The sequence below is a fragment of the Xiphophorus maculatus genome, chromosome 13, assembly GCF_002775205.1.
Source record: "Xiphophorus maculatus strain JP 163 A chromosome 13, X_maculatus-5.0-male, whole genome shotgun sequence".
NCBI classification, from domain to species: domain Eukaryota; kingdom Metazoa; phylum Chordata; class Actinopteri; order Cyprinodontiformes; family Poeciliidae; genus Xiphophorus; species Xiphophorus maculatus.
In genome coordinates, this window is record NC_036455.1 from 181458 (window position 1) to 203282 (window position 21825).

Here is a 21825-nt window from a genome sequence, read left to right on the forward strand (position 1 = left end):
TTTTCTTACTCTAACTGTAAATTAAATCAAAATCTTATGGACTACAGTTAGTTTTATGCGCTTAGTTAAAAAAAATCATGTTAGTAATCATTAAGCTTAGTACATTTTAACATTTCTTTTTATACAGTGCATGTAACTATGTGGTTACAGCTGTAGTTTTTTTTTTGTTTTTTTTGCTTGATAGACCAATTGTGAACCTCAAAATCCAAAAATGACTAAATGCTTGGTTCTGGCTGGCTGTTGTGCAGTTTTATGTGCACGACAATTTTCTGTCTATTTTGTCTATTCACTGCCAAAGCATGAATATGGCTTGACCAAACAACTGCTGCAATTGGTGCTACATTTATACATGCATGTATGGTAAATATGCAAATGTGCAAGTGTACTGCAGTCTAGTCTCAATTTTAAAATAATAAAGCCAGCAGTTCATATGAATCTGACTGTAGATAATGCCAGATATTTCATGCTACAGAGCTAAACATGAACTGAACATTCTTTAATGTAAAAAAAAAAAAGTACAATACATGATTCATATTTTCATGATTCACAAAAACAGAAATTTATTCCACGTGATCATTAAACTGTAGAAAAAGCAGAATAGAAATATTCACATCACCTCATGGTGCATCATGTTTACATTGCAACCATCAATATATTTTTTTATTACATAAAGTGTTATTTCACTGTAAGAAAACATAAGTGTTTAAGGGACTCAAGTATGTCAGTGCTTTGGACATTTTGTGCAGTAAATGCAATTTACAACATGAAAAACTAACAATGTTAACAACTCAAGTCCTAACTTTTGTTATAAACAACATATATTTTTCCATTCAAGCTGTTACCTTCTGATGCTCTTTTAGATATCAAAGATGCCACATTTTGACAAACTGTACAACATTAGTCACAGTAACACACACTGAGCTTATTGGTTTAGTAAAAGTAGCTTAGTCTGACCTGTAGTGAGTAAACAAAAACTTAGAAGTGCAGCTTTCATTGAAGAAAATCGCTTAAAACCCTGATTAACTGTCTCAAATACAAGTGCAAAATTCAGTTTGGCAAAGAAAAAACATTTCACTAGAATAATCTACTTGACTAATTTTAATATCTTACAAAATGTTAAATATATACAATGCAAATTGGACAGGAGTGCAAAATTTAAGATGCATGCTGCTGTGAGACAGTCTTAAAAGAGTGCTGATGGTAGAACAGTCCAGTGGAGCCTGTTTTTTGTTTGTTCATATATTAACATCCAGAACTATAATCATGCAGGTCCACAAGCATTTTGTTTCTGGCTCTCAAACATATCAGAATTTTTAACTGAGTCTTTTAATGCCATCTTTACTACAGCTTTTTGGTTTTCAGCAACTTATAAAACCAGTGATACAAGAGTAAATATCAATTCAATTTGGCATCCAATAAAAAATAAAAAGAGAGAATATCTTAATGCTTGTTGCTCATTGTTTCTTTTCCTCTTCGCTGGTCACAACTCTGTTCTTAGCAAGACACTTCCTCTGTCTTGTTACCTGTGAAAGTCCCAATGAATCTTTCTGGTCTGCAGAGAAAAAAAACATAGCAATAATAAATATTTTACAGACAAATTCTGTAAAAAGCAGCGTTATGGGACTGACCTGCAGGGGGTGCTGCCAGGAATCTTGGGCCCCATGACAAAAAATTAGATTGGGCCCCCTGGCACAGATGCTGTTACAATTTTTTGAGTCTATTTGGCCCACAAAAAGCATCATAATTTTAAAGGTTTGCAACTGCCTTGCTTTCTTTGGCCCAATACTGATACTAGGACAATATTTACTGTTCATGAATTTTACATACAACAGTTCACATACAGTATGCAAGTAGGTTGCTTACATTTTTTCTATTACTGAAATGACTCTCTCTACCAGCAACAGTCATAGGCAGTGTGCAAAATACACATAAAGCAACAGTAACCGCCACAGTCGTTCTTGTCTTCTACCGACTGCTGCTGAACACCGTCTCCAAGTGCTAGTTCAGTGCAAATATGGATGTGTGCTTTTTGGTCTGGGAGTGGTAACTTTTCATTTTTACTGATAAAAACAATTTTAGAAAACACAATGTGATTAATTTTGTAATTGACAGGGCCCCATTTTATTTAATTTCTATGAAAAAAAAAAATTAATTGTGGAGGCCCTCCTGTTGGTCAAGGGCCATTGGAGTTGTTCTAACTTTTCCCCCTATACGGCGCCCCTGCTGACCTGTGGTTTCATCATGGCACAAGGAACCCGAGTTAGAGACACCTCTGTCCTCATCTTGTAAAAAAGTGCTCTGTTAACAAAAACACATTCGGTGACATGGTGGCTTTTTAATTCAAATGAATAAAAACTTAATAATAGTAATAATAATGCATTTTATTTGTCAGCATCTTTCATAACACCCAAGGACACTTTGCAACATTAAACACACAAATTAAACAGTAAAAAGAAATGTCTATAAAAACACAAAAACCTTAACCAATATCTTTACATATTGAAAAACAAAACCACAATCTCACAGGTCATTAAGACATCTAAAAATAATCACCATAAACAAGCAAGCTAAAAATTGTAATAATATAACATAATCATCATATTAAAGCTACTGCAGTGTGTGTAGAGAGTTGTAAACAGGCAAAGTTGTAAAAAGCAACATCTTACCTTTAGCTTATTTTGTTCAAACCAAACCATGCCATACAGACACAGGAGTGTGATGAGTGCCTGAAGAAAATGAGAATAAAAAGGCAAGTCGGAATAAATTTTATTAAAGTACGAGGTGTTCAGCGTTTAATTTGTAAAAAAAAAAAAAACAACATAGGCATCCGTTTTTCATTCCTGCTGAAAACTACACTGTGTTGATCCGTCATGTAAAATCCTATTAAAACATATTGAACTTTTTGGTTGTACTGTGACAAAATGTGAAAAAACTTTAAGGGGGAATATTTCTGCAAATCACTCAACATAAAACATCAAAAGCAACAACAAAGAAAAGTCTTATCTTCAGACATCAGTGGTTTCCACTGGGACACATTTCTAAACTTCTACAAATTAACTACATCCCATTTGACCTTATCTCAATCTGATCTGCTCAAAATAAAGAGATTTCTAACGATTGGATCTACTGATTTACTAAACATAAATATACAAACATAGATAAATATATATTCTTACCAGGCAAAGCAACCAGAAAACCACATACAAAATTTCAGTCTGGGAAAACAAATCAATACCAAATTTCACACAAATGAGAGCTTCCAGGAATGCGATGGCCCTGCATAAAAAAAACAACAACATACAATCAGACAAATAGTGTTCTTGAATATAAACATTAATAAACATTATACTGTATGAAACAATTACTCCCTCTTTTGGCAACACATTCCAACTGCAACAGCGCTTCACCCTGGTCGTAAAAGTCCACAGACCAGTTTGTTGTGTTACTCTCCCACCCCCTCCAGCTCTGAGCTGGAATGCACTGCTAAGCATTTCCTGCTGACGGTGAGACCTCCTCCTGTTGCTGTAGCAACTGGCTCAGACTGAGGGCAAAAGCTTCTTTGTGTTTAAGGTGAGGTCAATAACGGCATAATGTCGTGAATTTTAATTGAGCAGAGAACAGCCTGTGTTGCGTCAAAGCTGTTCTACATCTGCAAAATAAAAAAAAAAGAAACCTAAAGAAGACTTGTGAGATCGTTTTGAACAGTAAAATATGCCAACTACATTTCTGAATTTTTTCGTAATAAGTGACTGTTTCTGTATTTTTTAATTACTTTATGACTATTACCAAAACCAAAGCTTGATATAAGCACATTCCCCTATTAACAGATCCAAGGTAAAAAATAAAATAAAATCTGCACACAAGTCTTAAAATAATTACCATATCATTACTTAATTGTGCCAAATTAAACTAAATTACCAGTAGTAGCCAGTAGTAATTTTCTCACAGTCATTCCCTGACTTGTAAAGATCACACATCTGACTAACTTTAATAGGATGATCCCTTGTTTTTCCCATTTTGAGGAGTGGATAAGAGGCCTTTGTATCATGACAGGAAATCAGGAAGTCTTGAATAGCTCATTTTAAAATGTTTTGATCAACTATAAAAAAAAGGACTGAATTAAAAACATGTTTCAGTTGCCATTATTTTATATTCATTTTAAATAATTGTGCTTTTGTTTAGAACAACAACAAAAAATATCCCTTAACATAAATTCAAATTAACAACAACATAAGTTAATTTCTGCCTTATACTTAAGGGCGGAGTTGATCCCAATAAGCGAGGGACGGTCAGCATCAAAAAATAATTTAATTGGAGAAAAAAATAACTTGATCACAAGGGAAATTAATGAAAAGCTGACATGAAAAAGAAACTTACCCAAACATCCAGCACTGCGTACCAACCCGCTTACACCGAGTGTCTGTCAGGTAGGCATAGTACTGCCTATAAAATGATGAGGAGGACATTTGTAAATAACAAAAGCATGACTTATATTAATATAGACAGTCGTAATAAATACAAAACAAGAAGAAAATTTTTAAAAACACAATAATGTACATCCATAAGCTATTTCTGCAGTGTAGATTTATTCCACACCAAAACAAGCTTTACACTTTTTTGATTAACCACAAAATGAATTATCTTTAATCATTAATCACTCCTTTACAGACAGTACTAATATTATAATGAAACTTAAACATACCGCACGGTGGGTGCAGTGATAACTGCAATTAGCAGGATACGACACCAGCTGAAAGGGTGAGAGACCTGGAAGACGAAGATGTGCTTCAGGAAAAACGTGTTCAACTCTGTCAGCTGCAAACAGAAATAAAAGAAAGAATTATTGTTAATAGAGTTCTCAGGAATGCATTTAGGTGAGGAAATGTACTATTAGCTCAGATATCAAAGACTTTAACTGCATTACAGGTGATTTTGTCAGAAAACTGAAGAGAGACAAACCTGCCATAAGATCATAAAGAGGTAGATTCCTGCCAGTCTCTGGAAGGAGGAATTTGGATCAAACCAACGCACATAGGTCCAGCTGGCCGGTGTAAACTGAAGCACAGCTCGCTTTATCTTCCCCGTGGTCGAGTGGATTTTTCTGAACAAAAACAAGACAATAGTAATAATAACTCACATCTTGAAGGTGCTTAAACAACTCCCATTAATTTAAAATATCCAAAAATGTACTTCAGGAAGACTGCAGATACTAGCAGATGTCTTTAGTCAAAAATATAAATGATATTGAAAAATATTACTACATTTCCAAGGGCTTAGGAACTTTTCATGCATCAACAGTTACATTAAGATTCTTTAAGCCAATAGAGTCCGAACTTTTTTGCTATGCAGGTCGACATAAAAGTGCTTGCAGGACATAAAATATAATTGTTTTTAATAAGAGTGCAAAAATAATTTTACTGTGATTTTGTTTGTACCCCCTCAAAGATGTACTAAAAATGGGGCGTGCCGTGGTGGCGGAGGGGTTAGCGCAACCCACATTCAGAGGCAACGTAGCCTCGACGCGGCTGTCGCGGGTTCGACTCCAGGACCCGACGACGTTTACCGCATGTCTTCGCCCCTCTCCTTCCCCCTTTCCTGTCAGCCTACTTTGAAAAAAGGGACACTAGAGCCCACAAAAAGACCCCTTGCGGGGCGATAAAAAAAAAAGATGTACTAAAAATGATAAAACCAAGTAGATCCCTGTATAAAAGGTATCTGAAAATCATTGTAAATGGCTTTGTACTTGTATAGTTCTTGAAGAGACACAGATTTGAACACCTCATTAAAAGAAAGGCATATCATTTTGTCATTTTGGGGGGTCAAAGGTTGTCTGTTTTATTTATTTTTTGTTGGTTTGGTCATTTTGTGGCTTAATAACCAGCATTAATAACAAGACAGGGATATGTGTCCCTCTTACATTGAAAACACTTCAAGGTTTACTGAATGCATGTCTCAAAGTCTACTTTCGAGTAAAAGTGCCTGGGTATTTGTGGTCCTTCTTACTATAATAAGTAGTATGAAAGAGAGAGGAAGGTTATTAAATACTTTGTGTAGTAGGAACTGAAGTTTTTAATTTTTCTGTCAATTTTAGCTGAAACCACCAGTAACAGCGAGCCAACTTGGTACCATCCTTTAATTGCAGCATAAGGCCACCCACAATCATGGCAAGGGTTGCAACTGGCCCCCAGGCCACCCTTTGGACATAAATGGTTTAAGCTACTCAGTATGTACTCTTACTACACTGTATGACATGAAAAAATAAAAAGAATACTGACTTGATGCTGCCCCAGCGATAGATCCTCATCTCCAGGAAACGACAGGCTGTCATCCCCAGCCAGATTCCTCCTCCATTACACAACAAGATATCCAGAATCAACTGATCCCACCAGCACTCTGCAAAGTTTGGCAGAAGGTGCATGAAGAAGAGCTGTGAAAAGTGACAGAGAGCAGAGTGAGTATACAAAAGCTTCAAGAAATTGTTAAAACTCTATCTATCTATCTATCTATCTATCTATCTATCTATCTATCTATCTATCTATCTATCTATCTATCTATCTATCTTAGTTATTTGAAAGTTTAAAACAACTGTGAATATGGTTGCAGAATCATGTTGAAGCCATTAATAATGATGAAGATGGAAAGTAAACATGTGGAGTAAAACTCTACTGGGAATTTAACTGAAAAAAGTCCAAGTTAGACAAAGGATGAATTAAAAAGCTAATTATGCACATTCTTAAGTAAGACAGAGGACCTGTAATGCTGTGGCTCTCTTTCTCTGCAAACTTTATTTCAGTTAAATACCAACAGAACAAAGAAAAATTACATTAAGCTGAAAAGGAGAAGGGATGCAGGACTTTGGACAATCTAGAGAAATTGTGCCAGTAATGGCACTTAACATCTATGTGGATACAAAGCACATTCATGGCCAAATAACTCAAGATTACAACAGTAAGATTAAGCCAGTTGTTGCCATCTCATGTAGGTCACCTCAGTGAGTTCCCAGGTGATGCTGATTGTCCAGCAGAGGCCGTAGCTGCGGATCAGCAGAGCCTTCAAGGCCCATCCTGCGAAGTGGGCGAATGCAAAGAAGTCCAAGTGGCTCATGATGCGCTTCCATGATATGTCAGTACAGTTTGTAGCATATTCCTAAAGAACAACAAACAGAATGTAGTAAATAGGTACTTACCAAATCCCTTTCCTACACCCTTCATCAAGAAATATTTCATTTAATTATCCTGATATATCTATCTGATTTGTCGTTCGGAAATTTTATCAGAATCTTTTACATGTATTCTTTTTTTTTTAAGGGTTATACTGATTCTTGTTGATCAGAAGTGCCTCCTCGTGTGGTTATAACATGACAGAACTAATCTGAACACATTTTTATTAAACTTAAAAGCAACTTTATTGTGCAAAAGTGTCCTGTAGTTCTATATCCAATTGAAAAGGCTTTTACTTTATCGCCCTAAATCATAATGTTAGGTATGGCAGATTGGGTGCACTTTTATTTAGACAGACGTCTAAAGAATGGGCAAAGTAAATTCCCTGGAAAAGAGCTAACAGGAAGAGGTATAATTCTTCTCTTTGCTCCGGTTGTTCATATGTAAATGAAAGTTGATGTTGTAAGCTATCCTTACCATTATGTCAACTTCCCGTTTGGCAAAACGCAGATTTGGATCCAGCCAATACATCAGAGTCTTCACTTGTTCCCAACTGAGGAAGATGAGAAATACAAGAAACAGGAAGTAGAGCACACTGAGACCTATGAAAGACAAGAGAATCTGGTGAGAATTAAGAATTAAAAATTATTTGCATCTGAAGAAAATATTCTAACTCACCAAACACCATTCTCCATATTGCAGGGTGAGGTCTTATAAAGGGCCCTAGCAACAAGAGCATCAGTTACTTCATTAAGTGTGCTTTTTATGAGACAGATATCATAGGTGCTGTAAATAATAGTGGTTTAACAAAAAATGCACAAATCAGGCCCTAAATTGTGAAAATTATAGTCTTTTTGGCCATAAATGTTAAAAAATCCCCTTCTTGATCAAACAGTAGTAAATTAAAAACTAAAATCTGCTATATTTTAAAATATAATATAAATATAATTTTAAAAGGTAATGGGGGAATCGTTTTCCCCTCCATTACTGACATTTCTGACACTTTGTCTATAGCAGACAGCTAAACAAACAAAAAAAATGTCTATTATATTCTAAACGTATTTTAAAAAGTCTCAATAAGATATAATTGTCTAAACTGTAAAACAAAGGAAATAAGTATTACATGACAGATTCAAAAGAAGTTATTGACAAAAAAAAAAATACCAGTACTCTGTGAAAGTCTTGAGTCATTAGTAACCATAGTATCGACATACAGAAACATCAGATACAAGTCAGGAATTTAAACAATGTAAAGTTTGAAAGTCCAGTGTTGCTCTGGGCAGTAGGTGTAAGAATGTGGAAGGTCTTGAGTCTTCATTGAAGAACAGTGTCTGTTACCTGACCCTGTTATTTTTAATGTATATTAAATTATTGCTTTATTTAACAATAATTATTCAGAATTAAGTTTCATTCACAGTTACTAAAGATAAATATAAATCTGACATAAGATGGTAATGACAGATCGATTTACAAAAACTAATTAATCTGAAAAGTGCAACAAAATCTCAGGCAGATGCATCACTCCTGCTGTCCTGGGTCTTTCTCAGCTTTAGACACACACCAGATAGTAGGTTTCTGTTGATGCCACTTTAATAGGCTTCAAGAAAGTCTGGCTCCTTGGAAGCAAAATAACAGGAAATTCTGGATGGTTTAAGCGTCAAAGTTTACGACTAAAGCGCCAAATAGTTGACTTACATTTAATGCCTCTTGAAACACTATTGTCAAAGCTGTAATGTAGCTTACCATTTGGAAAAGCCAGTACGCTGACGACCATGAAGAACGAAACAACCACTAGCACACCCACACGGATGTTGCTGTCTTGATTTTCATCTTCCCTGCCAAAATCAAGTTTCGCCCATTAACAAAACAGGTTGACAAACAACTTTTAACAGCAACAATAAATGCCGTTTACCTGGTGAAGGCAAAGTACATCAGACTGAGTAAAGTAGCTGTCAGAAGGGTGATGGTGTGTGGCTTGTAGAAGAAGTGAATGCAGATATCATCCACTTGTTGCTCATTTATCATTCGGAAATGTAGCTTAGATTCTTCACTATTCGACGGAGGGCGAGCTGCTGCGGTTGCCATGTTGCTGTCCTTAACCTTCCCAGCTATTTATATCGATGTAATTTTAAGAATATAAAACCGAAAGCTGAAGAACTGAATTCAGGAACGAAACTCCTCAGCACCCGGTCAGGAACCATGTGGACGGACTAAAACACTTCTGTAAAATAGGGGGGTGTGCAGACGGTGACGTCAATATTGTTATGCCAACTACTAATAAGAACAAAACATATTAGGATTAGGAATTTTACCTTAATCGACTTGTAAAGTCTTACGTGACAACATTTCTAACCACATTTTATTAAAAAAATAAAATAAAATAAAACTTTATCGATCAGTCGTCGGAAAACACCGTTGTGGAACATTCCGGAATGTGACGTTTGAATGTAGCTCTTCCGCCGAGGTCCACGTGAAACACTTCAGATTTCTCAACATTTCTACATCTTCTTTACATTTAAGTGTAGGAGAAGATGGTTTGAATAGGCAAACGTGAGTACTGTGAATGCCCAGTTATTGTATCGCAACCTCGGTTAGATCTCGGTTTTGAGGGTCGCTGTTGACCTAGCATGTTAGCATCGATGAATCAAGCCAACTCCTGGCTTAGAGGACATCAACAAGACGCCTGAAAGGTTCATTCCCTCCATATAGGTGGCTGATAAGTTAGCATTAAGTCGTTGCGTCCTTCTGTAAATCTGTGGTATTTTAATATTTAAGCATTATTAAACTTATAATTACGTGCAACTATGTTAGTCGAACAGAGCAGGCTAAAACTTATTTGGGGTCTCAGGCAAAACATGTTTTGGGGCCCCACGTACAAAACAACCATACACAGTTAATGATAAGGACAAATTAACTTAACAGTCATGTCTTTGGACTGTGAGAGGTAGCTGAAAAACCCTGAGAAATCTCACCACATAAATGAGAATATTATGAAAACGTCTTGGAAAAATAAATCCAGGGTGGAATTCACACCCAGGACCTTCTTGCTGCAAGACAATTTGTGTATCCCTCAAATTGTTCAGTTCATATTTGTTACTTTTATGGCTGGAATTAATATTTTTTTATTTTAAAAAATAATTATTAGCAACTAATTACTAATAATTAATTAATCTCTAACTCATCAGACATTCAGTCATCAGATAATGTTTGTCCATTATTTTATGGGAAAGGATATTTACACTGCCTCCAAATCTAGATTTGTAATAGTAAGGAAACTTTTGTCCTGGGATGACAAAATTAGTGATGGGGAGTATTTTAATTTTTAATGTAAGTCAGTGGTGAACCGTTGTGGGTTAGATCAGTGTAATCAGGATTTTGAATGTAATTTTTAAAAAATTCCAGGTTGCAGGTATAGGAAGGTCTACACAATAGATGTAAATATATCTTTGGAGAACCAGTCAGCAGATGTGTTTCCAACCACCTGAAAGCCTATTATTAAGGTCGCCGTCTATATGCATCTTAAAATGTTTTTTTTTTTAAAAACTTGAAAACTCTACTTGTACTTCTGCAAGAGAGGATTAACCAATCACGACGATAAAACAAGATTTGTGCATGCTAAAATAGCTTAAAAATAAGGCTGGTCTTGACTGCTTTTGTTTGCTGATATTGTTTTCCTTGGCTTTATATAGAATGTTCTGAGCTCCAAACTTTCTTTTCCCACACTGTGTTTTGATGTCTTTCAGAATGAGCATGTTTTCTGCCTGTGCCAAGCTGTGCCTGCGATGCAGAGGTCTTCTTTCGCTGAAGAACAGCACTCATCTGCACTATGTTCACGTTCAACAGAGTACGACTGTGGGCAAACCAACCAGAATCAGTAACGCAATTTTATCCAGAAGAAATCACACAGCAGCTCAGTCAAGACTGAATTGGAAACGGCAAACATCCTGCTATTATGATTATACAGCAAGATATCTGACAACTGAAGCGAAGGAAAGCAAGCACACAGAAGACGTGCCCAGAACAGACGTCCCTGAATACAAGCCTGCTCTGGTGCCAACAGTAGACGCTTTACCACTCCCCCAAAATCAGATTTCTGTTGGTATGTATGTAACATATTAAGCAGAATTTGTAGTTGACTTGGAGACAAAGTGTTCATCCTGGGAGAACTGAATTGCCTCTGACTCTTTTTGTTTTCTTCATGAAGAAGACTTGGATGCTGATGACAAACTTTCAGCGTTGGAGGAAATCAGTGACGAGGAAGCTGTTGGCATTTCTATTCCTTCTTTTATTCCTCCAGCCTCTGTCTCTCTTCAAGACTATGTTGACAAGTCGGAGACACTTACAAAGCTGGTGCAGCTGGGTAAACTCACCATAAAGATTTTTACCCCCCTTTAGTACAGAGGTAGAACCAGGTAAATAGCATCTTATTATCTCTTACAGTCTCCTCTCATTGCAGGGGTCAGCTTGTGGAGGCTGGAGCGAAGGCCCAACGTTGGCTCCATGTTGCTTAGACTTGACTTCAACAGAGATGTAGCACCTTGCCTATTGTTTCTGAAAGAGATTGGAGTGGATGACTCACGATTGGGCTACATCATCTCGCACAACCCATTTATCCTCTCCGAGAACTTGGAAAACTTGCAGGCCAGGTAACATGAAAATATAGAGTGCAATGCAAAATTATTCGCATTCCTTCATCTTTTCACCTTTTTTCACAATACAGTCACAAACTTCAATGTATTTTATAGGGATTTTATGTGCATAGTTGTGAGGTTGAAAGAAAGTAATGTTTTCAATTTTCTTAAATCTTAAATATGAAAAGTTGCAGAGTTAACATGGCGCTTTTGGCTGCTCCTCTGATAATGCTCTCCTTTCCAGGTCTGCTTTCCAGCTGTTCAATGCTTGTTCCATTTTTCAGATAAAATTGATGCTCCATGAGATCTTCAAGCATCGGCATGCTATTTTATAACTTAACCCCCATTGAAAAAATAACTCACAGGTAGTCAGTTATTTTCCAGTTTGGTTACTTCTGGTTGCAGTGGATCTTCTTTAGGCTTATCAGAGAAATGTGGGCTCTGTTAAAGACACATATCACACTTTTCTGATTCTATTTTGCAAGAGATCTGAAAGCCATCTATGTTTTTTTTTTCCACGTTGCTCTATCACATAAAGTCCCAATAAAATGCATTAATGTTGGTTGTTGTAACGTCGCATAATATGGAGAACAGAGAAATGAATATAAATATTAGACGCATGTTGACATTTCCTCCTCCAGATTGTCTGTATTGATCGTGTTTTCTCTATTGTATCAAGAGTGAACTATCTGAAGTCGAGGACGTTCAGTTCAGAAACGGTTGCATCTATGGTCTCCAGAGCACCATATCTTCTTAACTTCAGCGTGAAGAGGCTGGACAACAGGCTGGGTTTTTTTCAGCAGCAGCTCAAACTCAGTGCTTCCAACGTAGGTTGTCGGAAATCATAAAAGATCATATGAAAATATTTGTAAATGGGCAGGGATTTTTCTTTTTCTTTTAGTGATAAGGTAAACACTAATAATTTCACATATGTCTGCAGACGCGGAGTGTTGTTGCTCGTCTCCCCAGATTACTGTGTGGCAGCTTGGAGTCTGTTAAAGAAAACTTAAAGGTATCGAGTCAAAGCTTGATATTGGAAAAATCATAGCTTGAGTTTATTTAGATGATAAACAAAATCCTTTTTTTTTAATGTGTTCTGCAGGTGTGCGAAATAGAGTTTGGCTTTAAGCAAAATGAGATCCAGCACATTGTTATTGCCGTCCCAAAGGTTTTGACAGCCAATAGAAGGAAGCTGACCCAGATATTTGACTTTGTCCACAACACCATGAAAGTTCCCCATCACCTGATAACAAAGTTTCCACAGGTAGGTGACCATGGCCATTTGTTCTGTCTTTCTCTTACTAAATTTTGCTTAATATTTGGCCTGATCTACAATGTTACAACTCTATTTTTTTATTGTCTTTCAGGTTCTCAACTCAAAGTTCTTGCGTCTCAGAGAGCGCCACTTGTTTCTCGAGTATCTTGGGAAAGCTCAGTATGACCCAGATCTGCCCAGCTACATCCCACTCGACCGCTTGGCGTCCCTGCCAGATGAGAACTTTTGCACAGATCTTGCAATGGCCACATTGGAAGATTTTTATTTGTTTCAAAAGACTCTTTGATTCTTCATGATGCAAAGTTAAAAGTGTTACAAAACCACACTGGATACTTGCAGTGGATTCACATCCATAAGATGTTTTTAAACATGTTACCAAAAATTATCCAAGGCAACTTGTATGTGAAAACTATTCTTTGCAAAGAATATAAGTGATATATGTTCAGTTTAATTTAATTTTTTTTCCTGTGGTGTAAATGTATACATTTATGTACATAAAACAGGATTTGTTCTAAAATATTAAAATGTAACATTTATATAGTTGAACTAGTTCGGTTTCTTCCTTGTTTAATTCAATTTTATGCATCATGTTGTCCTGGTTTACTGCATATATCAACTGTAAAACTTGAAATTTCTCTAAAACAGTAAAAGTAAACTATATAAACGCTGCCTTGCCTCAGAGTTCAGTTCTTTTCTCCTGAATATGAGTGGTGCCATAAAAACCTGCTTTACATTTACTTTAAACACATATCATTTTAAATCTTTTGGATACCTTAAAATGTAATACTTTTATTGTTGGGTATTATAATTATAGATTCTCTAATCTATAATTGGAAGGTTTTTATTTGTTCCAAAAAACTCTTTAGGAACAGAAGAGTCTTGGTTAAAAAACCCCCAAAAGTTTTCTGGTGGATTTAATGAATGACTTCACCAAAATGCAAAGACCCTTATCTTAAAAAAATTTCTAAAAACTGGACAGTTTCACTGTAGTCACTACTGCTTCAAAAAAGTCTCTGTTAGCTGTCTACACTGTAATTCTGGTGGAAATTTTTCTTTCTGTTTTTGGTCCAATTTTGGAAGACCAAGTTGGGAAATTATGTGGGATCTACCAAATTAAATGTGGGGTTGCAACAATTAACATCTAAACTAAACTGTATGTGATTATTCAAAAAATAAATACTTTAGTTTGCCATATTAAAGTTTCAGATAAAATGTAAATTATATGTTTTATACATTTCAGGAATAAAATGTAAAATTCCACTTGTTAACGTCACTCGCTGATCAGATCAGCAAGAAGGAACTAATATCGAAAAATCCACTTTGTTTGAAAATATAACTGAAATTACCTTTACTGTCCTTCAGAGGGAAATAAAAAAAGAAATGAATAAAGAAAGAACTTTGCTGTATATCTTTTTTATATTTATAGAAAGGATTTTTAAAATTACCAGTCAAAAAACGTTTCCTTTAAGTCTCCGAAGATATGTTATTTTTTTTAATTAAAAAAAACCCCAAAACAAACAAAAAAACCATTAGAAGAGGTCAACACTTCCAGGTTTTTCCGGACAGGTTTTATTAAATCATTCGCTGAGCCGCCTTTTACCCACAATACACCGCGGTCACTCACTCTTACTGGTAAACATGGCGTCCAGGGCACCAGGTAAGCTAGCATCGCTTCTGATTTTTAAGACGTTTCCATACCTTTAAATATCTTGTCATGTTCATATCGAATGAACCGCATTACATTGTCAAACACGGCGTTGTGAAACTGTATATCCTCTGCCTCAAAATGACTTTATTGCGCCTCTAATATATGTGTGTCCTTAATGTCCCCTTGCTAACTGATGCTAACAGATCGGCTAGCGCCACCTTAGCATTCACCGTTATGGAAAACTATTTGAAAAACGTGCATATGTAATACATTTTTAGAATTTTTTTGTACATGTTGCTCAAGAAATTAGTGCATTGGAACCTTGATTAACTTCATTTCCCGCGCACAACCTTTTATTATGTAAATACTTACAGCCGGCTAACCTACATTGTGCTGTGTCCTATTTCATTACATAGCTAATGTCAGATAAAACTCGGTCTCCAGAGGAAACTCTTGACATTGCTTTGCTGTATATTTTAATTGTTCGTTTCTCTAGCTTCTCTACATTGTATTAGCAAGGGACTTTCAGTAAAGACTTGACAAAGCAAGTTATTTTAACAATAACAATAAAAATGTAAATCAAGACATTCATTATCTAACATGCTATGTAGTGTATACAAAACATTTTACTCACCTTTAGGGACATTAACAATAGTTTTAGCTAACACAGCATTATTTTACATAGCTTTTGAGTTTGTAGGCGTTTATTTTTTCATTTTCTCAGTGCCATTAAATGAGTTTTGTGTTCTTCCTTCATGTTACAGTGGCGACGGGCAGGCTCATGCTTGGCGTCCGCAAGTGGTATTACAATATGTGTGGCTTCAACAAGCTTGGTAAGTCAATTAAAAGTTTGTTATAAAGTAGATTTTCAAAACACCAAGAGAAGGTTGAAGTTTATGATGAAAATGAGACTCTTGTAAAGCTTAAGCAAGAATAAACTGGGACTCTATCTTATTTTGCTATAAGATAAGTGGCAGGGAGAGGGAAATAAAAGTATATGATTTTGTTTCTAAGATTGAAACCCTGAGCTCCATAATTAATTTCCTTTTTCTGACTTTGAGATGCGAAATAATCAAAGTCAACAAACTTAACTTTTGTTGAAGTTTTTAAAACTCCTGCTGCTTCATGTTAGACTTGCCATTGAAAACTGATCTGTTTTCAATAACACAAAAATAGTGTTGGGATTTTTCCCTTTGCCCCAACACTTTTTTAACCTAAAACTTTCCCTATGCTTCAATTGTAGAGAAAGAAAAATAATTTTTTGTCTTGATTTAACAGTTTACCAATGAAAGAAAACTATAATTAAGTCATTACTTTGTCAATTTTGATGATAACTAAAGGGGAAAAATATGGTAATATTGCAGTTGTATTTACTGTATTTACCAATATTATATATTAGTCGTGAGAAATCAACTACCGTATACCGTAATGACGATGCTTCTCTTGAATTTTCAGGATTTGAACGTGTGTTTGTTTTTGTTTTTTTGTTGCAGGTTTAATGCGTGATGACACAATATATGAGGACTCAGATGTGAAGGAGGCCCTGCGGAGGCTCCCAGAGAACGTTGGTAACGACAGGGTGTTCAGGATCAAGAGAGCCCTAGATCTCTCCATGAAGCAGCAGATTCTCCCAAAAGACCAGTGGACAAAATACGAGGAGGTAAGTTCAAAAGGGAATAAGACTCTTTATGTGCCATGTCTTGCATTTATGAAGGCACTACTAAAGTACTGAATCACAAAATAAACTTTTCACGTTGATATCATTTTGTCAACTGCTACCAGATTTGTTTGGGGTTTCATATATTCTCATAGCCTATTATGTTTTTGTCAGGATGTCAACTATCTGACACCATACCTGGAGGAGGTGATCCGTGAGAGGAAAGAAAGGGAGGAATGGATGAAGAAATAACACTTTCAGGGTTGTTAAATCTTATATGGTTGGTGTATAATTGTTCCCTGGTGTACTATGTAAAGTTTTAAAATGAAATGTAACATGTATGGAGAAAAAAAACAGTAAAAAAAATGCACATTTTAAGGGACCGAAGTATCTGATTTGTTTTTTCTTTTATGGTTTATTGACATGACACTATAAAACACATTTCTGCGCTCAGTATTACATTACAGTTCTTCCATCTCAAATACAATAATTTCTATGATTTTTAGTGATAGACCAACACAATGGATGAAATGTGTTTTTCAAATATTTTACAAGATATCTGAAATTTCAGACAAATCCGAGGCCATGGTCTTGAGCCGGAAAAGGGTAGTGTGCCTCCTCCGGGTCAGGGGGGGTGTCCTGCCCCAAGTGGAGGAGTTTAAGTATCTCGGGATCTTGTTCACGAATGGGGGAAGAAGGGAGCGGGAGATCGACAGGCGGATTGGCGCAGCGTCTGCTGTCAAGCGGGCGCTGTACCGGTCCGTCGTGGTGAAGAGAGAGCTGAGCCAAAAAGCGAAGCTCTCGATTTACCGGTCGATCTACGTTCCCACCCTCATCTATGGTCATGAGCTTTGGGTCATGACCGAAAGAACGAGATCGCGGATACAAGCGGCCGAAATGGGTTTTCTCCGTAGGGTGGCTGGGCTCTCCCTTAGAGATAGGGTGAGAAGCTCAGTCATCCGGGAGGGACTCAGAGTAGAGCCGCTGCTCCTTCACATCGAGAGGAGCCAGTTGAGGTGGCTCGGGCATCTGGTCAGGATGCCTCCTGGACGCCTCCCTGGTGAGGCGTTCCGGGCACGTCCCACCGGGAGGAGGCCCCGGGGAAGACCCAGGACACGCTGGAGGGACTATGTCTCTCGGCTGGCCTGGGAACGCCTCGGGATTCCCCCGGAGGAGCTAGAAGAAGTGGCTGGGGAGAGGGAAGTCTGGGCCTCCCTTCTGAAGCTGCTACCCCCGCGACCCGACCTCGGATAAGCGGAAGAAGATGGATGGATGGATGGATGGATCTGAAATTTCCTTTAGATAAATCTTTTAAATCATCTCATCTGCCATTACATCTGCCTTGCAGTGGTTCTGTTTATTAATTGGGAGACTTCTGAAAGAAATTGGTTACATTTATTAGGACTATCAAAGAAAACCAATTTTCTTAATTTTGCAGTGTGTTGGTCGATCATAAAATCCCAGTACAACTTATTGAAACCTGCAGTTTTAACATGATGTGCAATAATTTAAAGAGAGTATGAATACTTCTTAAGGTACTGTAGTCATCAGATGCTACATCACTAAATTTATCTTAGACAAAATAGAGACAAGGTTAATATTAATTTTAAAATAAATATGCCTGAATTTAAAAACAAGGATTCATGTACATTCCTTAAAAATTCACCTAATTTTAAAGATGTGCTTCATTTAGATTTGTTCAAAGCCTCTGATAAAATCCTTCATGTCCATTTGCTGCTCACCAGGCGTTCTCATTTCCTCTCTGGGCCTGTGATCTCCTGGTGTCCACATCTGTTATTGTACCTATAAAATTTCCAATCACACTGTTGAAAGATTTTAGCATTGACAACCCGAGTTCATTGCTGGTTTCATTAATGTCTGGATCATAGGCGCCCATGAGAGGGGTGCACACCTCCACTTCTCCTCTGCCAGCTCGCTCCAAGATACCCAAAAGCTGACCCCTGGTCTGCTGAAACAAATCTCTGTTGTAGTCCAACAAGACCGCATCTTCAAGAGGATAAGCGACACCCTCAGAGTAGCAATCTCTGGGTGCAGGTACCTCTATGTACCTCAGTTTAGGAAACCCTGTTGTCAGCGTGGAGAACAACCTCCTCAAAGTGACAGAGCTGAGAGGATTTCCCAGAAGCTTTAGCTCCTGTAGCGCCTGGCAGGGAGACAGGGCATTGGTGAAGGTGGTTAGGTGGTCGTCCTTAATGTCGCATTCCTCGAGGACGAGGGTCGTCAATGTTGCAGAGCAGCGACCCAGGAGTTTGTGGAATGCGGTGGAAAAAGAGCTGAAGATGTCATGTCCGCTGAGGTCGAGGTAGACCAGGGATTCACTGTGCAGACTGTTAGCCAGGTAGGTCATGTCCACGCGGTTCAGGCAGCAGTTAGCCAGCTCCAGACACTTCAGTGGCGTATTAAGAGGGCTGGGGAAGGTAAAGACATAATTCAGGGTTGGGAAAATAGAGTTCTAGCCTATCTGACATAGTTTTATATAGTTATTAGAGAACACTCAGTAGATTTGTTTGGATAAACAAATCAAATTTATATCATCACTCTTCTAGAGGCAAATATCGACTACTTTGTGTTGGGCTATTACATAAAATCCTAATTTTAAAATAAAATAGATAATCAAGTAAGGTAAAAAATGTCAAAACATTGATCTTCAATCATTGAAGTGGTGTTAATACTTTTGCATGGCTCTGTCCCTGACTGACTTGGTGCTGTCTGTCCTCACTGGCATCGTATCAGCAACTTTAACAACAAAATACCATCCATTGTTAAACAAGAACATTTAAAGCTGCCAAAGAATAGGAGAGCTATTACAAGAAGTGCATACCTTATTTATAGAAAAAACAAACCTCAGGTGACCTTGTTTGATGGTTGCAGTGGTGGGCGATATGGATTTAAAGTTTTATCACAGTATTTTGTGGTACTGTTTTGATAATCTAAGCATAAGACAATAAGAACTATTTATTTCTACTGTTTTAGGTAACTGTGGCTGCATGAAACAGTAATCATAACCACACAAATACTGGTCTTGCAAGTCATGCACTTGTGTGATATGCAAGTGCATTCACATGCAAATCACAATTTGTATCACTGAACTGCACATAACTGCATTTAGTCATATTTTCAAATGAATATTTATTGATACTTTCATTGAACAAACGGTGGAGAAAATAGTAAAAATAAAAATTCTGAGACTACAAACATTTTGGGGTATTTTTAAACATCAATTGGGATTTATTGTGACAACGATAAATCAAAATTCTTACAAGAAACGTATCAATAAATGGTAAACGATACGATAAATGTCCACCAGCATAGATAGTTGATGTACTCACCACAGCAATCGGCGAAGATGTCCAGTTAGAGTCGAGAACCCAACATAAAGCTCAGTAAGGTTGCCAAGTTGTGCCAGCAGATGCCCAATGGTTGCTAGGAGATTGTCATCATCAGCACCCAGCCTCCTAACATCCAGCGCCCCCGCTGGTAGCGCCAGAGACTGCAGCTTGGGAAACTCCACCCTGGACAGCAACACTTCCAGGTGTGTGGCCTCCAGTGGAACATTGTGGACCACCTCCAGCTTCGTTATGGACTCAGGCTCAGCCAGACGAAGGACGTAGAAGAGCTGCTTGAGAGAGAGGGAGTCGGCTCTAAAGCTAACAAAGCGAACCTTGAGAGGACAGTAGCGGAGAAGCAGGAAGGCCTGAGTCACCATCTCATAGCTTCGGCCTGTCACGAATCCTTTCAGAAGGACGTCGATTGATGTTTCAAACGCAGATGGGCTCACGTCACTTGCCTGCATGGCCACCATGGTCTCATAGCACATTTGGGTCAGGAGCTGGGTCCGAGCCCACCGACCCATGGTGGACTTGCATGGACAGGCTTGGTGCTCAATGTCTTTGAGGGCAGTTAGGTCCACCACATGCAAACTCTTTGCATATGTTCTTGGAGGAGACAGCGCATAGTCCTGTATGGGAATATCATCACAAAGTTATAGAGGCAAAAACATAATTCAGCATAAACATCCAAACCAATGTAGGGTTTACCTTTAGGCCGATCAGAACTGCTTGTAGGCAGGCCCGGCAGGTGCAGGAGGTGAGGTCCAGCTCACAGTCAGAGGATTTCCCCAGGAGTCTCTGCATGTTGAGCTCTGGCAGAGGCCATGTTTGGACCAAAGCATGCAGCAGCTCGGCCTGCTCATGGAGGTAGCAGGCCTTGAAGAGAAGCGGATAGAGGTTGAAAGACACGCAGCTTAGGTTCCCTAAAGCTGCTGAGCCTGTCTGGATGAAGCCCTCAGCTGCAAGGAAGCGCAGGGACTTCATGTTCTCCAGGTGTTGGTGGCGGAAAGTAGAAGAAGAAAGATTTTCCTGATTTTCCTGGGTTTTTACTTTGGTATTTGTCCAGAATGGGCTTGCTGTGGTTCAGCAGCAGCAATGTGTGGGTTAGGGGGGTCTTGTGATTGGTAAGAGCGTTGGGGCTATTAATAGAAACAGCTGTCTCATGTCCTTCGTCAGGGTACACTGTCTGAGTTTCAACAGAGAGAAGTGGAAACAACATTCGAATGCTGCTGGGAAAATTTCCACTAATAACTAAATTGTAAATTAAGCTTCATTGTTTAGTGAATAAAAAATATTTAACATAATCAGCACAATTTCATTTTGGCCCATCTCAGAAACTTGAGTGAAACCTGTATGATTCAAAGCTTGAGTTTTTATTGTCAACTTTGTTTGTAGTCAATATTATGTCCATAATTCAGTGTATTAACTCTTCATTATATACATTGTATTTTAACTTGTTCCAAGTTCACACTTCTTTTGTACAAAGTGGAGTGTGAAATTATGATGTCTTTATTTCTAACTCCATCTGTTAAATTTATCTCACCATTATGCTATATTCTTTCCTTTTACTTTTTGATTCTTCTGTGTTTTTACTGTGAAAAATAAGTGCACAATATAAAATAATGTCACCAAAGGGGAAATATACATGATGAAGAAAGAAAACATCTCTGACCTAAATTTAAACCATAAACTATTTTAATGATTACATATTCATGACATGATGCAAAAGACTGTCTTGGAAAGAAATGTCACAATGTTGAAAGAAATAATTTAATGCCACAAAAAGATATTTGCATTTTTAAATTTATACAGCACTATCTAGTACATCCCTTTTTTGTGGTCTTATTAGAAAAACTTTTTTTAAATTAAATAAATTCTCCCGATCGTAGTAAGCTACTCCAGGGATACCCAGGTCGCATTAAGTTTTTTTTATTTAACTGAAATTGTGCAGTATTTTATCTGTGCTGTATTATTAATAGAAGCTAATGTTTCTGCAATTAAAATATGAAAATCAAGGAGGCATTTTTGACTAAATGTAGATTCATTTGCTCCCTTTAATACAGAGAAGCAGCAGCTCTGCTCATCAGATAGCAGGCCTCATCC

The 21825-nt window shown here is 37.5% G+C and overlaps 4 protein-coding genes across 5 annotated transcripts; 2 read left to right on the forward strand and 2 right to left on the reverse strand.

Annotated features, from left to right (window-relative positions):
* Positions 1-543: 543 nt before the first annotated feature.
* LOC102225171 (phosphatidylserine synthase 1) lies at positions 544-9355 on the reverse strand. Of its 2 annotated transcripts, XM_023344901.1 has the most exons (13): positions 9073-9355; positions 8904-8995; positions 7839-7883; positions 7638-7762; positions 6988-7146; positions 6276-6427; positions 4960-5101; positions 4703-4815; positions 4378-4443; positions 3177-3276; positions 2667-2726; positions 2229-2298; positions 544-1552 (listed from the first exon to the last, which is right to left on the reverse strand). In XM_023344901.1, exons 1-13 carry the CDS (start codon positions 9243-9245, stop codon positions 1455-1457), a joined length of 1395 nt encoding a protein of 464 aa, XP_023200669.1. In that variant the 5' UTR covers positions 9246-9355; the 3' UTR covers positions 544-1454. The 2 variants fall into 2 exon arrangements, 1 of the variants encoding a protein (XP_023200669.1); XR_002753679.1 differs by lacking the exon at positions 544-1552 and having other exon boundaries at positions 2236-2298; positions 3177-3649.
* A 238-nt stretch (positions 9356-9593) lies between these two features.
* Positions 9594-13736, forward strand: mterf3 (mitochondrial transcription termination factor 3). The gene is made up of 8 exons (XM_014476102.2): positions 9594-9710; positions 10904-11259; positions 11365-11520; positions 11617-11806; positions 12471-12618; positions 12732-12803; positions 12894-13055; positions 13159-13736. Exons 2-8 carry the CDS (start codon positions 10905-10907, stop codon positions 13351-13353), a joined length of 1278 nt encoding a protein of 425 aa, XP_014331588.1. The 5' UTR covers positions 9594-9710; position 10904; the 3' UTR covers positions 13354-13736.
* Positions 13737-14661: 925 nt separating this feature from the next.
* LOC102226217 (cytochrome b-c1 complex subunit 7) lies at positions 14662-16754 on the forward strand. Its single transcript, XM_005797360.2, has 4 exons — positions 14662-14724; positions 15480-15548; positions 16209-16375; positions 16547-16754. Exons 1-4 carry the CDS (start codon positions 14706-14708, stop codon positions 16622-16624), a joined length of 333 nt encoding a protein of 110 aa, XP_005797417.1. The 5' UTR covers positions 14662-14705; the 3' UTR covers positions 16625-16754.
* Positions 16755-17627: 873 nt separating this feature from the next.
* On the reverse strand, positions 17628-20820 carry lrrc14b (leucine rich repeat containing 14B). Its single transcript, XM_005797444.2, has 3 exons — positions 20431-20820; positions 19723-20351; positions 17628-18801 (listed from the first exon to the last, which is right to left on the reverse strand). The coding sequence occupies exons 1-3, from the start codon at positions 20704-20706 to the stop codon at positions 18111-18113; spliced, it is 1596 nt and encodes a 531-aa protein (XP_005797501.1). The 5' UTR covers positions 20707-20820; the 3' UTR covers positions 17628-18110.
* Positions 20821-21825: the final 1005 nt, after the last annotated feature.